This window comes from Opisthocomus hoazin, chromosome 4 (genome assembly GCF_030867145.1).
Source record: "Opisthocomus hoazin isolate bOpiHoa1 chromosome 4, bOpiHoa1.hap1, whole genome shotgun sequence".
Classification (NCBI taxonomy): Eukaryota; Metazoa; Chordata; class Aves; order Opisthocomiformes; family Opisthocomidae; genus Opisthocomus; species Opisthocomus hoazin.
In genome coordinates, this window is record NC_134417.1 from 31,527,109 (window position 1) to 31,541,506 (window position 14,398).

Consider the following 14,398-nt stretch of genomic DNA (forward strand, 5'->3'; position numbering starts at 1 on the left):
ACACCCTTGTGGAAAGCCCCTCTCCATCCTTCCTGTCGGCCCCTCCAGGCACTGGCAGCTGCTCTAAGATCACCCCGGAGCCTTCTCTTCTCCAGGCTGAACAGCCCCAACTCCCTCAGCCTGTCCTCGGAGGAGAGGTGCTCCAGACCTTGGATCATTTTTGTGGCCCTCCTCTGGACCTGCTCCAACACATCCATGTCCTTCTTATGTTGGGGGCTCCAGAGCTGGACGCAGTACTCCAGGTGGGGTCTCACGAGAGTGGAGTAAAGGGGCAGAATCACCTCTCTCAATCTGGACAGGGCCTTGAGCAACCTGATCTAGCCTGTAGCTAAATCCATTTTCAGCAGGTTGGACTACAGACCTTCAGAGATCCCTTGAAAGCTATTTTTTTTCTATGATACTGTAATATTATTTATAATAATAAAATCATAATATCCTTACCTGCCAATATCTAAATAACATAGCTGTTTCAAGTCTGTCTTAAATTAGTTGTTTCTTTACGTTGCATCCCAGGGGACTGGGGATAGGAAGCAAGAAAAAGTGAAGATTGCACTTCCATCCCAAAGTGTTGTCTCTTTAGTGAAAAGAATGGGATCCTATTTGTCTGCGTTTCCATTCTGAAGATGTGAAGTACTCCAGAGACCTTGTACGTTAGACTGTCAATAGGGGAATACCACAAGAATCTGAAATCAGCAAGAGAAGCTGAAACAAGAGACTCCACTGAAAGACTGCACAGAAATTCTGCATAAGAATTATCACCACAGCTGGGATAGGTGGAAGTGGCACATCTCCGCGGAGTCATATTACTCATTTGATATTTTTGTTCAACATCAAGTAAGACATCTGGATACCAGTAAAGTCTGAGAAAGAGTTTAACGTACGCAAAGTATTACTTATATTAGTGAAAATTCATATTGGTACAGGAACTATAGGAGTGTAAGGTTACAGGGAGAAACAACCAAAACCATGTGAGAGGGATACCAGGCCAAGGAACTACATTTATATAAATTCTTAATAATCAGTCCACTATATATCAGTCCAATAATATTTCTTCTTTTTATTAATGATTTTCACATCAGATTAAGTCCATGATAATAGAATTTTCTGAGGATTCTAAGCATTGTCCATGGGCAACTGCAACAACATACAGAACTACTTGGACATTACAGAGAATGAAGTGATAACATCTCAGTGAAAGGTAATGGTTCAATATCCAGGCCATGCAAATAGTTACAAACCAGTCACAATGTTTAGAAACTCTAGAAGGAGACAGCAAGTAGGATCTTCAGTTGCAAAAGATGAGCTCTCTGCAAAGTTAAAGAAACTGAGTTGCCATTATCCAATGCACAAGTAAAACATCTGGAATTTCCTCACCTGGAATTTAACTCATGTACATCCCTGATCACCTATGTTTAAGAAAATGTGATCCACAATTCAGGGAATAGAAGATTTCTCCTAAAAGATAAAGCTCGGATTGTTTAGCCTATCAGAAGCCAAAACAAAACAGGACAGGGTCAAGAGAAGCCAAGATACAGTTTGGTTTTGTTCTTTGTAAATACAGCATAGGGGTACACAGTTGGAAGAGAACTATTCAAGGTAACAGAAGAATAGGCAGAAGAAGAAGAAAAAGATATAAATTGGCTATGATTAAATTTAAACTGGAAATTAAAAATGGGCTTCTAACTATTCTGGACCAGCTCCCAATAAAACAGAATAAGAAATATAAATAGCTGATATTTGCTGTAAAGAATTACATATGACTGCAAAATGCTTGACTCAAATGATTCAACAGATTTCTACCAGCTCTCATGTTCCTAATTTCTATATAAATTATGAATACATGGTGACGTCCTAAACTACCACCAATATATGTCTCAATGACATGGTATTCATCACCTTATCAAGAGTTTAGTAATAAAATTCAGTACTGTATGATGACCTGGAAGCAGTAATATGTCACTGACGCATGAAGCATGAGCAGGGATGTCATTAGCCACTGCCCAAAATAAATCTTAACACTTAATGTTACTCAAGAAAATTTTCCCAGATCATCTTGTTGATCAGGTCTGATCACTGTGCTAAGGTGTAACTTTCCCACTGCTTGTTGACAGACTGCAACTGGCATGGATATTCTGAACTAGTCATGGGAATACAAAAAAGATATGGGTCTAGTAACTGTGTTTATGATCCTTGTGTTGGCTGAGTGATAAAATTCTCACAAGCATTTCATGCTGATGATAATTTGGAGACAGAAGGACAATACAGTTTTTACTCCTCCGTGGTAATAACTAAGAAAAGATTACATGCAAGCTAGGAGAGTGAGAAAGTAAGAGCTTTCAAATGCCATATGCCAAAAGTGTCAAAGCTGACAACAAGAATACATCATTGCTGACTGCAACAGCGTTATCCTCGTTGAAGTTCTGGAATGTCAGACCAAAGCATCTGCAAGAAAGGAAAACTATTCACATTTTGAATAGCTGACCTTACACAAGGTAAATCAAGTAATACTTGGTTTTATCTGTGACTAAAATTTTCTTTGCAGACAGATTTATAAAATGAATTTTTAAATAATTGACAGTTGTATGTATATTTGGTTAAAATAAACAAATTGTACTCTCAGTTACATGAATGTTACTTTCGTGGACCTCACTGGGATTTACTACATGATAAATGTGTATATAATTACACTAATATGTATTCAAAGTCAGCCAAGACACCTAAATCAGACAAGACTCTCGAAGAGAAGATGCCTGGCAACAAAACTATAGTTTCTCAGCCTCTCTGAAAGTAAAATTACCTGGAGATGAACAATAAACAACAGAATTACTGGATTATCAGTCAATTAACTGAAGGTGAAAATGCCAAATACAGCTTTACACTGTCCAGACAAAAGTTCTGATGAAGCAGTTGCGACTTTCTGTTATTTTACTTGTGTGTTTAGAGTCACCCTCCCTTCTTCTTCTGGAACATGGAACAAATGACAGATGTAGATCACACAATTTAAAACATTGTTCCCCATTCTGGAAAAGGAACAGGTCCAGCTGGTGACAATTTCATACCCCAGACTGGACTTGGTACCAAAACTGATGAAATCTCCTTAAGACAGACAAATCTATCACTGTCAACCACTCTCACATTGCCATCACTGTGGAATCATTCGGTGGGACTGAATGAGCTGGATGCCAGCATACATTCTTGATCTCAGGCCTGGGCTTTCGTTCCCTACCCAAGCAATGTCACAGGAGTACCAGTCTCCAGCTCTGTCATAGCTATGCCTATGTCTGGCCATGGACTTCACTGATCTGGACCCTGGCCTGTAGACTTGTTTTCCCAACTTGACTTCAGACGTGCCTCATCACTGTGATCTGTATTCTTGGCTGAACCCGGTTGCCAACCCTCCGTCTGCCCTGCTTGCTTGGCTGGTAAGGACCCTACCCTCTCAGTCTTGTTATCGTGCTCAGGCCCTGGCTCTTGCACCCCGGGGAGCAACCGGCCCTCTCTGCTCCCTGACATTGTTCCCAAACCCATTCCCTCGAAGACTCTTGAAAGACTTCCCTTCTTCAGAAGGAGGCAGATAAGAACTTTTTCTGTATTGTCTACATAGCATGTGAATAGAGACAAAATCTGGCTGCACAGTCCAAATGCTGTGAGACTACACAACTTTTGGGGTGTGCTGGTATTTTTTTCCTTAGGTCTTCAAACACATTATCTTAGCATTAAAAACACAGTAAGAATTTAAATTTTTTTTTCTTAACTAATGTTACTAATTTTAGCTGGGAAAAAGCTTTTATGTAAGAGTTACACCCCCTCATTGCACAAAAATATTTGTTTCCTTGTAGTGTCTGCAAGCATCAGAGCTTTAAGTAACTACTTTTCCTTAAAGACAATCTCAATTACACTGAAAATCTTATGAGTTTTAGCAGCTTGTGACTGGAAGGCCATAGAGGAAATTTACAGAAATCCTAGCCCCTCCTTACAAAGGATGCATTTCTAATGATAGTACAAACCTTGTACTTACTCTAAACCACAGATTTAAGAAAATCTTCACATGCCAAGTCATGAAGGTTTTGTTCTAAAATTGAGTAGAAGCAACTCATGAAGAACATTGGTTATTCATCTAACAGTTTTTCATCCAATGAAAATCAAGCTCTCTTTTCTGATTCCTACAGAAAAAAAATTGGTAAGTTTGATGCCATCTTCTGAGCTTCATAGGAACTCGTATGTACAAACCAAACTTACTCTTTTCAGTGGTCAAGTCTGACTGGTAGCCTTCTTACACAAAGCTCAGGACTGAGATATTTCATTTGGATCATACTAAGTGTAATTTACAATTGCTGAGTGATACTAGATATTAAGTTGTGGATTAGTCAGCAGCTTCAGAAGAAAGTGTCTCAATCTTTATTTTTTCCCCTACTAACCTCATCAAAAGTAGTGTCATATTTCTAGCACTAAATTCAAAGTGAGGGCTTTTTTACTTGTGTAGATTCAGAAATTTGCAGGAGTAAAACCAGATCCAGGACCAATATCTTTAACATGAGCAATTAAATTTTCTTTTCTGTTTTCTGTCCGTAAATTGACCTAAAAAGTCAGTCATTTCATGGGAATTTACTTTTCTGATAGATTCCTGCACTTAAATTTAATGGTGAAATCATCACGGCAATCCTTTTTGATTTTCTATTTAAAGCCTTCCTCTCATCTTGTTTAGTTCAAAATATTTTGTGGTTTTGTGAAACCTTTATAAACAAAAGCATGCATACAATTCTTACTTTTTTTCTTGACAAATATAGTCAAAGTATGGTGATCTGAACAGGCATTCACTTCTAAGTTTGTGATCCATTTGTCTTTGCCTGAAAAGATGGGATCTAATATAAGATTTCCTCCCATTGGACACATTTTTTGCAGTATGAAATTGTGATTCATAATAGAGACAGCTGTAAAATCAATTCAGGGACCAACCTGGTATGACTCTTCTGGAGAGTAAACTTTTTGCATGTGTAGTATCCTGTGTCCAGGATTTCTATAGTTTAACTGAATATTATGTGAAGAACCATTTTTGTTTTGAATAAATTTGTTTTGAAACAGTTACTCAGCAACTTTATTTGATGTCCTCAGTTCTTATATCAGAAGGCAAAGTAAACAGTCTTTCATGCAACTCAAGTTCTGATACGCTTTTACAAAAATACCTCAGTCACCTCTCCTGTCAGAGTTCTTGCATGTTCTTGCACGTATTGCCTATCTTTGTTTCTCCTTTATACCCTTCTCTGAATTTTTCTGACTGCTGAAGTGAGAAGAGCGAAAAAAGAACAACTTACAGCGTATAAGATGCAGGCGTGTGATGGTTTTATGTAGTGGCTTCATGATAATTTCTTTTCTCTGTTTACTACCATCACATATAATGTCAAGTAACAGATTCAAAAATGGGGGATGAAAGAATGCATGAGACTCAATGTAACTGCACATCTTTTGTTCCTCCAGGAAACAAAGAAAGTTAAAACGACGTAAGAGAAACATAGAATAATAGAATGGTTTGGGTTTGAAGGGACCTTAAAGATTATCTGGTTCCAAACCATCTGCTATGGGCAGGGACACCCTCCACTAGACCAGGTTGCTCAAAACCCCATCCAACCTGGCCTTGAAAACTTCCAATAATGGGGCATCCACAACTTCTCCGGGCAACCTGTTCCAGTGCCTCACCGCCCTCATAGTAAAGAATTTCTTTCTTATATCTAATCTAAATCTATCCTCTTTTAGTTTAAAGCCTTTACCCCTTGTCCTGTCACTACGTGGCCTTGTAAAAAGTCCCTCTCAGCTCTCATAGAATCACAGAGTGCTTTGGGTTGGAAGGGACCTTTAGAGGTCATCTAGCCCAACCCCCCTGCAGTGAGCAGGGCCATCTTCAGCTAGACCAGGCTGCTCAGAGCCCCGTCCAACCTGAGCTTGAACGTTTCCAGGGACGTCCACTACCTCTCTGGGCAACCAGGCAACAGCAGCAGCTCGGCACGACCACGTCCGGACGGCTGCTCCCGCTCGCCAGCGGCCCAGGCGGCCCGGCCCGGCGCGGAGCCCCGCTCCCAGCCCGCAGCGACCCCGGCGCCCGCGGCCACACGGGGAGGGGGCAGAGCAGCCGAGAGCTCAGGCACCGCCCCCCGGGCGCCCCGCTCCAGCAGCGGCACCCAACGACCTCTCGCGCCAGGCGGGAAACGCTGCCCAAGCCCGCGGCAGGACCGCAGCAGCGCCCGCAGAAGTGCCCGTGCGTTAAAAAGACAAGACCAAAGAAACTCGTACTCGTCGAAGGCAGAGTGGCAGGTGCGGGAGCAGTCGTTGCTTTCAGTGGGCCAAGGCAGCGTTCACGGGGCCCTTCAGAGAGCACTTTCTGCCGTCTTTTCCGCTGCCGCTAGACAGGCAGCGGTGGGGCCACCCTCTAGGAGGCGAAGGCGAGGCGGGTCCTCGCCGAAGCGGTGGCGCGGTGTGCGACGCGGCTCCGGCCGCGCCCCGGTGCGGTGGTCGGGGCCGGGCGGAGGGACGCTGCCGGGCACGATGATGCCTGGGGAGACGCCGCCGCCGCCGGCCGGGACTGCGGCCGCCGTCTGCGCGAACTGCGGCGTTCTCCAGCAGGTAGCGACGGGCTGCCGTCCCGGCGGCGCTGGAGCGCCTGGCGCGGGGCATGTCCGTGTCAGGACGCGACGGGGGGGCCGCGCCGGGCCGCTGGCGGGTGGGAAGCGCCGGGCGCCGCGGCCGCCGCTCCCGGCGCGGCGGGAGCTCGGAGAGCGATATGCGGCGATGGGGCTCTGCGGAGGGAGCGGCGGTGGCGAGCTTTAGTCGGGCGGAACGCGGAGGAGTCGCTCGCGTCTGTGCGACGCGGCCGGCGGGACCTGCCGCCGGCTTCCTGGGCGTATCCTTTCGAGGTGGCCTCGGCGCAGGGGAAGGGGTGTCGCTCGCCCCCTTCCCTCGGCGCTCCCGAGGCAGCGCGTGGTTTTGTCGCGTTACGCTTTGGGCAGCGTTTGTTGCCGCTTTCAGCGAGGGAGAGACCCCGCCGAGAGCCCTGAAGGCGGAGGAGGTCTGCGGACACAGGGTGAGCGTGGGCTGAGAATCTGGGAGATCTGTAGGCGCGAATGAGCTCGCGTTTATTGGTGATACTCTGCCAAAGCTGAGTTTGATTTTGAGGAAAAAAATTATGGCGATTTTAGTTTATAATCTGCTGTGAAAGTGAAGTTTGAAGAGCTTTTGTAGTTAAGCCCCGTCTAAGTATGCGTACTTTCTTGTGGAGCCTGCATTCTCTTTATGTATTTGTATGAATATATCTCTGGTGAATCAGTAACTGGTTCGCTAAGAGAGCTGAAAAAAAGACGGCAGATTACTGTATCGCGTAAAACATTAGCAAACAGTTTACGGGTTATTTACAGTGTATAGTACTGGTTTTTGGGGTGAAACTTCTTTACCAACTTGAGACTCTTCCTTACAGAATATAAACGAATATGTAGCTGCATTAATTGCACTGAAGCAAAAAATGATTGCTGGAGAGTAAGTACAATTGCGCAAGTTTTTTTGTTGGTTTTTTTTTGGTTTGGTTTTTATTGCTTTTAAGTTCTTAAAACAATGCAGCAAATACATTTTGTGGAATGTAGATATTCATTAATGCACAAAACTAAATCCTGCTCAAACTGCAAGTAACTTCTTCACAAACGGATCCTAAATCTGGACTGTGACACTTCTTTAATTTATGCCCCCAAACATCTGTGTGTAATGGTAGTAAAACAGGGCTATTTTGTGTAGTTGTAATAGCTTATGTATTATTGCAAATAATTACGAAGCAGCCCTTTGAAGAGATTTATTTCATTTAGTCTGTGTGAGAACTAAAAGTCAAGCACAGGTATATACAAACTTCTTCAACAGAATTTAGTCTGAGCATTAAGGTGTGAAATGCTGTTCGGATTAAATATCAGAATACGAAAAGTAAGGCCGAACATCGGTTATAACAGTAGGGTTGTAAAATGCTTTTCATAGTTTACTTTCGCTTCTGTGGTTGGTTCCACTTCTTCTCGATAACTGTCAACATACCATAGTATGGAATAATGTATCGAGATATCTTATGTATACCTCCACACTAGGGCCTAATATTCTTGCTGTGTCTCCTAACTGTAATGGTTTATTTCTCATGTACCCTTTCCCAGATATGTGTCAGTCTGGCTTTAGTGAATATAAATTCCAGTCCTGTATTCTGGTTTCCAAAAAATACTTGAGAGCCCTCGCTGTCTTAAATGGGACGTTTTTCTTGAAAGCTCCTTACTCTGTGTCCATAGATCCCTTTTCGTACCTCAAGAATTTGTGTTCTCCTCTCTGCCAGTGCATACATTTCTTGTGGGATTTGCCTTTCCTTTAACCACTAGCACCTCTGCCCCTTTCCTTTTTACCTTACTTTTAACTGTTGCAAGAGAAAGTAATGCAGCCCTCTCTGTATTGGAGTAACTGCCACGGTTTTTCTCTTCCTTGTCCTTTCTTCTTTCTATTTTTAAAAACCGTAACATTTGAGGAAAGGAAAGAATAGCTTTCCTTGGTGGCCCACTGTACACCTTGGATCAGAGTAAGTGTTACCTTCTTACGGCTGCTAGGAGAATAGTGTAAAGATTAAAGCCTTTTGGGGTCTTTTGAACTATTTTTCTTACATTTATGTGTTCTTACCTAGGAAAACATCTTTTTAAGTTTGGGAACTAGAATATGATTTTGTGATTGTATATTTTTTGATTATTTAGGTAAAGAACATAGTATGCATATAATATTTTGGGGGGTATTTTTTTGTGTTTTTTTTTTTTTAAAGCTGCAAATGGTTAATGGCTACAAATTTATCAAATTAATGTAATTGCCAGTTCAGTGTTTTTTTCCTGTTTTAAAGCAGACGGATTGGTGGTTTGAGTTGCTTAATGAAACAAAAGGGCTATATTGACTACTATCAGAAAATGCAAACCAATCCTACACTTTCTGTATTTATCTAAAAAGCAAGACGTAATGTAGCATAAGACGTGGCTGTCAAAATGAAGTGAGAAAATGAGTAATATCTTTTGTTTTTCTTGCAGTCGTTTGCTGACAGAGTATCAACAAAAATGCACTGATATCCTTTACTTTTCTGTTAGTGGTCTTACTGAAGTAGTATACATATCAGCATTTCTTATAAGAGGGCTTGAGGCTTTTTATTTAAGGTTGAAGGTAAGAGATGAGGCCTCTGGTAAAGAACAGACTGGATGGGCTTTGGAGTTAAAACTGTCTACTAAAAAACTGGCGGTGTCTAATACATGGCTTAATATGGACTATTAGAAATAAGTGTTGCTGAGAACGACTGAAGTTTTTTCATGTAACAGAAGAAGCTCTGCTTATTCACTTCAAACATATTGAAATATTTCAATTAAGCACTTTGTTCTGGCAGTCCTATGTTTTTTGGGTGGAAGTCTTTGTTGGATGTTTCTTTGCAAGTGGTGATTGGATTGAAATATACTTAAGGACATTGGACAAACTGTTTTTAAATTTCTACCTTAACGAGAGATTACAGCTTCAATTTGCTGAACGGTAAGTTTGATTTAAAGTGTTTGCTAAAGGTGCTATGTTCTCTGTGTCTTGAAAAGTTTAAGGAGTCTGACATTTTAACAGCAACAGTCCTGGGTCTAGGCTGAGCTTTTAGTATGGTCCTTTCTTTTACCATGCTTACTAGGCCATAGTTAGCAGAGATACCCTTGATAAGGAGAGAAATCTGTCCTTGTTCTACAATACCTGTGTGAAATTCTTTCCTAGCCCTGCGTTTGGTAGGAGTCTAAAGTGAGTGAGTGGAGAGGCGGAGTTCATCTTTTGGTGGTGGTTAAATGTAAGCATATTGGGGGGGCCCTATTTGTGTGAAGCATTTTATCTTAGAGTTGCGGCACTGTGTGCTTGCTTACTCTCCTCAATTATAAAGGACGAGGCAGCATACAATATTTATGGACTCCATCCTGCCTGCTGAAAAATCCCATAGTTGAACTCTGCTTGTGTTTCACAGTGCTGCCTATGTAGAGACACTTCTTCCTGGCACTGCAGTGTAGGCAGCTGGGCAGTACTCCTCTGTGGCACATGCCACCTGCTTGCATCTATCTTTAGACTCAATTTAATGTTATTAAATCGGATATTGAATTTTCTTTGAATGTAATATGTTGGATGGAAAAATGAGAATACTTAGACTCTTAAAAGCCTTTGGGTATCTCTTACAGCGTTTTTCTGTAGGGAAAAGAAAAATACTCCAGACGCCTGAAGAGTCGGAACATTGAGTTTGAAAGCACTTGTGGTTTTGGGCAACTTTTTTTTTTTAATTACGCTTTCCGTTTCAGAGAGATCTCTGCTCTTCGTTGCCAAGTGGAGCAGATGCTACAGAAAATCCTGCCTCTGGAAAAGTGCCAGGAAGAGCTGGGTTCTTTGAAAGCGGAGTTGGAAGAGAAAAAGGTGTGCTTGTAAGGTTTAGATAATTTGCAATTTTTCTGTTGAAGGAAATGTATATATTTAATGCTCATCTTCATGGAATAGGCTTTAATGAGCCTGATAGTTAATTTCAACTCATTGGGACAGGCAGCTCTTTTTTTAGGTGAAATTAATTAAATGACAGCAGGTTTCAGATAGGAACTATGAAAATCTGAACTTTCTACCTATGATTTTTTAGTCAGATTATTAGGGTTTTATTACCTGATTTAGGAAGGAAGCAGATACATTCAAATTCCTTTGGTTTTCTGTTCTGATCTTATTAAATTACTGAACTTCTCTCCAACTTGTGCTACTACAAAGGTGCAAAGAGGGTCTGTGCAGGATAGGATTTTGCTTCTGTTACCATTTTGAATATATGCTTTTCCATTATTAACTACCTGAGTTTTTTCCTAATTTCTCTCCCATCCCTTAGCTGAGATTTAGTCTGCAGAAGAAAGGCTTTTGACTGTTGCAATCGCCTAAATATATGTATTTTCTAGACATTAACTATTATTTCTGCAAAAAATACCCCATTCTCTCTCTTGTAGTTTTTTCATGCTGGTACAAGGTAACATTTGTCTTGTCACTGTACCTAGTTTTTCTTCTGTTAGAACTGTTTTTTAAATTCTGTTTGCTCAGCAAGCATTAGTAACTGATGTCCTGATGGCACTTTTTCAGAAAAAGCAGGGTTATATATATGGTGTATAATAAATATGCTCTTGACTTCATCTTGGAGTTCCTACCCAGATAGGTGTTGGAGGCACATACTCAGAAGATGGTCAGATAGAGATTTATTTGTTTGTTTGTTATAACTTTTGCCTTTCAAGAAGAATAACCTGACTTTTCAACTTGCTTGTTTTCTCATTGTGTAAACATTTTTGGCTATGCACTGTTTTCATTAGAATAGGTAAAGTGTCTGCCATTTATTTTTTTTTTCCTGCCCTTAGTAAGGAGACATTATAACTGTGCTTTCCTTCTCCACAGAGTTCTCTTAAGATTTATCGGGAGAGTCAGCTGGAATATGTTAAAATTAAAGAAGAAATAGTAAACAGTGATGCTGTGTGAGTGATACTTTCTTTTTTCACAATCTTTCTTTCCCCCCCTCTTACCTCTTCCAGAACTTGGTCTTGTACCTTACCTAGTTATGATTTCCATTTTGCTAAAATTTTTATGCTTATGGGTTCTTAGAACAGGGAGTTTATGGAAGAATGGTCTTAAATTTTGTAGCAAACACTCTGGAAGGTAGTATCAGTTCAATTATTACTCCATCTTGAAGTGGCTTTTGGTGGTTTTATTTTTTTAGTGAAGGTTTTTAAGAACAGGATGAGGCTGGAGAAGAAGCTGTAGTTTCTCCGGTTTTAAGTGGTTCTTAGTCTTAGCTTTTTGTTATTGCTGTCCATTTCTGTTGTGCTGATAAGTCTCTTGAGGCCAATATATTAGTGATACTGCTAAAGTAATCTATACTTAAAATCAGTGCTAACAATTATGGTTTTTAAAGAAACAGTTCAACAGGCACTGAACTGTCCACCATTTTTGGAAATAGGCAGGGGAGATTTGGCACCAAAAATGCGGAAGCCATTTTTGCTGCCATAGTACAGAATATTGGGAAGGTGTGCCTTGATAATTCCCAAAGTTTATTCTTCCAGTAACCAGTCACTCCAGGCTTCCTTGCCTGGAGCATATGTGTGTGTTATCACGTATTACAGCTGTTGATGGACTCTCTAATAAATTTGTCTGATTGCTTTTTAACCCTGTTATACTCCTGGCCTCTAAATCACCAGTATCGAGGAACTGTGACTTCTCAATATTGTATGGAAAGATACTTATGGTCTCAAGAGTGAACCAGCTAATACACAGCTGGATATTATGAGTTTGTAGTTGTGGTTATTTTTCTTCATGTGCATCACTTTGCATTTATCAACACCAATGATTGCTCTCTAGTGGCTTGGAATTCTAAGACCATTCTGTTTTTTGTAGTCTATTTTTATTTCTGATGTGCTCCAGCAAACATCCCAGTGGGACTCCCACTGGTGACTCCTTCCTTCCTTCCTTGTAAACTGGCTATCATTTTAACTTTGGTGTTCTTGAGCTATTTTGGTGTTACTAGCAGGTTGAGGGAGGTTATCATTCCCCACTGCTCAGCACCGGTGAGACCACACCTGGAGTACTGTGTCCAGTTCTGTGCTTCTCTGTACAAAAGAGATATGGGCATACTGGAGAGAGTGCAATGAAGGGCCACGGAGATGATCAAGGGAGTGAAGCATGTCTCAAATGAGATACCCTAGATATCTTTACATGGCTTGTGAAACATATGGTAATCACAAGCACAGCAGCAAGCCAGTATCATCCAAAAGATTATACAGGCAGACTAGCGTTGTTGTCACTTCTTCTAGACTGCACGTATTTCATGTATAGGTACTCTGTGTCCTGTGAGCTTAAAGAGTCTTTAGCACATCATCCTATCTTAAGTGCAGCAGAGAGCAGCTACCCCGTTGCTACCTGCACCTTAAGAGGGAACTGAGCACCCTAATATGCTGGCAGTGTCCTGTGTCAATATAGATGTATTGCCTGTCTCTTATCTGCCACGCATATCTTCAAGAAGGAGGAGCCAGGTAACTACAGGCCAGTCAGCTTCACCTCAGTCCCTGGGAAGGTGATGGAGCAGCTCATCCTGGAACCCATTTTCAGGCACATAAAGGACAAGAAACTCCTCAGGAGTAATCAGCATGGCTTCACCAAGGGAAGTCGTGCTTGACCAACCTGATGACAACCTTCTGCAATGAACCTAGCACCTGCTAGAGTAAAGGAGAGCAGTGGCTAGTGTCTGCCAGGCCTTCAGCAAGGTCTCTGACACTGTCTCTCATAAGAGCCTCAGAGCCCCTCAAGCTGTTGCAGTAGGGGCTGGATGAGCAGACAGTGAGCTGGACTTAAAACTGGCTGAATGGCCAGACCCTAAGGGTGGTGGTGAGCGGCACTAAGTCTAGTTGCAGGCTGGGAACTAGCACTGTACTCAGGAGTCAATACTGGGTCCAGTCCTGTTTAACATCTTCCTCAGTGATTTGCACGATGGGGCAGAGCGTACCCTCAGCAAGTTTGCCAATGACACAAAGTTGGGAGGAGTGGACATGCCAGAGGGGCATGCTGCCATCCAGCGTGAGCTTGACAGGCTGGAGAAGTGGGCTGACAGAAACCTCAGGAAGTTCAGCAAGGAGAAGTGCAAAGTCCTGCACCTGGTGAGCAACAACCCTGCACACCAGTGTGTGCTGGGGGCCTGGTATCCTGGTCTGCATTAGGCAAAGTGTTGCCTGCAGGCTGAGGGAGGTGATTCCTTCCACTCTCCTCAGCAGCACTGGTGAGGCCACCCCTGGAGTACTGTGTCCAGTTCTGGGCTCTCCAATACAAGAGAGACACGGACATACTGGAGAGAGTCCAGCAAAGGGCCACTGAGATGATTACGGGACTGGAGCATCTCTCCATTGAGGAAAGGCTGAGAGAGCTGGGACTGTCCAGTCTGGAGAACAGAAGGCTCAGGGGTGATATTATCAATGTCTGTAAATACCTGAACGGAGGGTGTAAGGAAGATGGAGCCAGGCTCTTTTCCACGATGCTCAGTGACAAGGTAAGAAGCACAAACTGAAACACAGGAGGGAGGTTTTCTCTGAACATCAGGAAACACTCTTTTTACTGTGAAGGTGGCTGAGGACTGGCACAGTTTGCCCAGGGAGGTTGTGGCTTCTCCATCCTTGGAGATACTCGAAAGCCATCTAGACACGGTCCTGGGCAACAGGCTCTGGCTGGCCCTGCTTGAGGAGAGTAGGTAGTACAAGATGACTTCCATAGGTCCCTTCCAACCGCAACCATTCTGTGATGCTATAGCTATTTTATATACCTTTGACACTGAGGCCATTTTAAGCAGTAGGTCACG

At 42.4% G+C, this 14,398-nt stretch overlaps 1 protein-coding gene and 1 long non-coding RNA gene across 2 annotated transcripts in view; one reads left to right on the forward strand and one right to left on the reverse strand.

Annotated features, from left to right (window-relative positions):
• Positions 1-1,045: 1,045 nt before the first annotated feature.
• Positions 1,046-6,052, reverse strand: LOC142361032 (uncharacterized). Its single transcript, XR_012763570.1, has 3 exons — positions 5,965-6,052; positions 4,019-4,163; positions 1,046-2,442 (listed from the first exon to the last, which is right to left on the reverse strand). It is a non-coding gene; the product is annotated as an uncharacterized LOC142361032 (long non-coding RNA).
• Positions 6,053-6,493: 441 nt separating this feature from the next.
• Positions 6,494-14,398, forward strand: part of ICE1 (interactor of little elongation complex ELL subunit 1) — a 42,273-nt gene continuing 34,368 nt past the window's right edge. The window contains exons 1-6 of the mRNA XM_075418522.1: positions 6,494-6,615; positions 7,463-7,521; positions 9,072-9,106; positions 9,540-9,558; positions 10,347-10,458; positions 11,458-11,534. Coding sequence (XP_075274637.1) covers positions 6,538-6,615; positions 7,463-7,521; positions 9,072-9,106; positions 9,540-9,558; positions 10,347-10,458; positions 11,458-11,534 — 380 coding nt within the window. The 5' untranslated portion in view covers positions 6,494-6,537. The remainder of the gene's footprint in view (positions 6,616-7,462; positions 7,522-9,071; positions 9,107-9,539; positions 9,559-10,346; positions 10,459-11,457; positions 11,535-14,398) is intronic.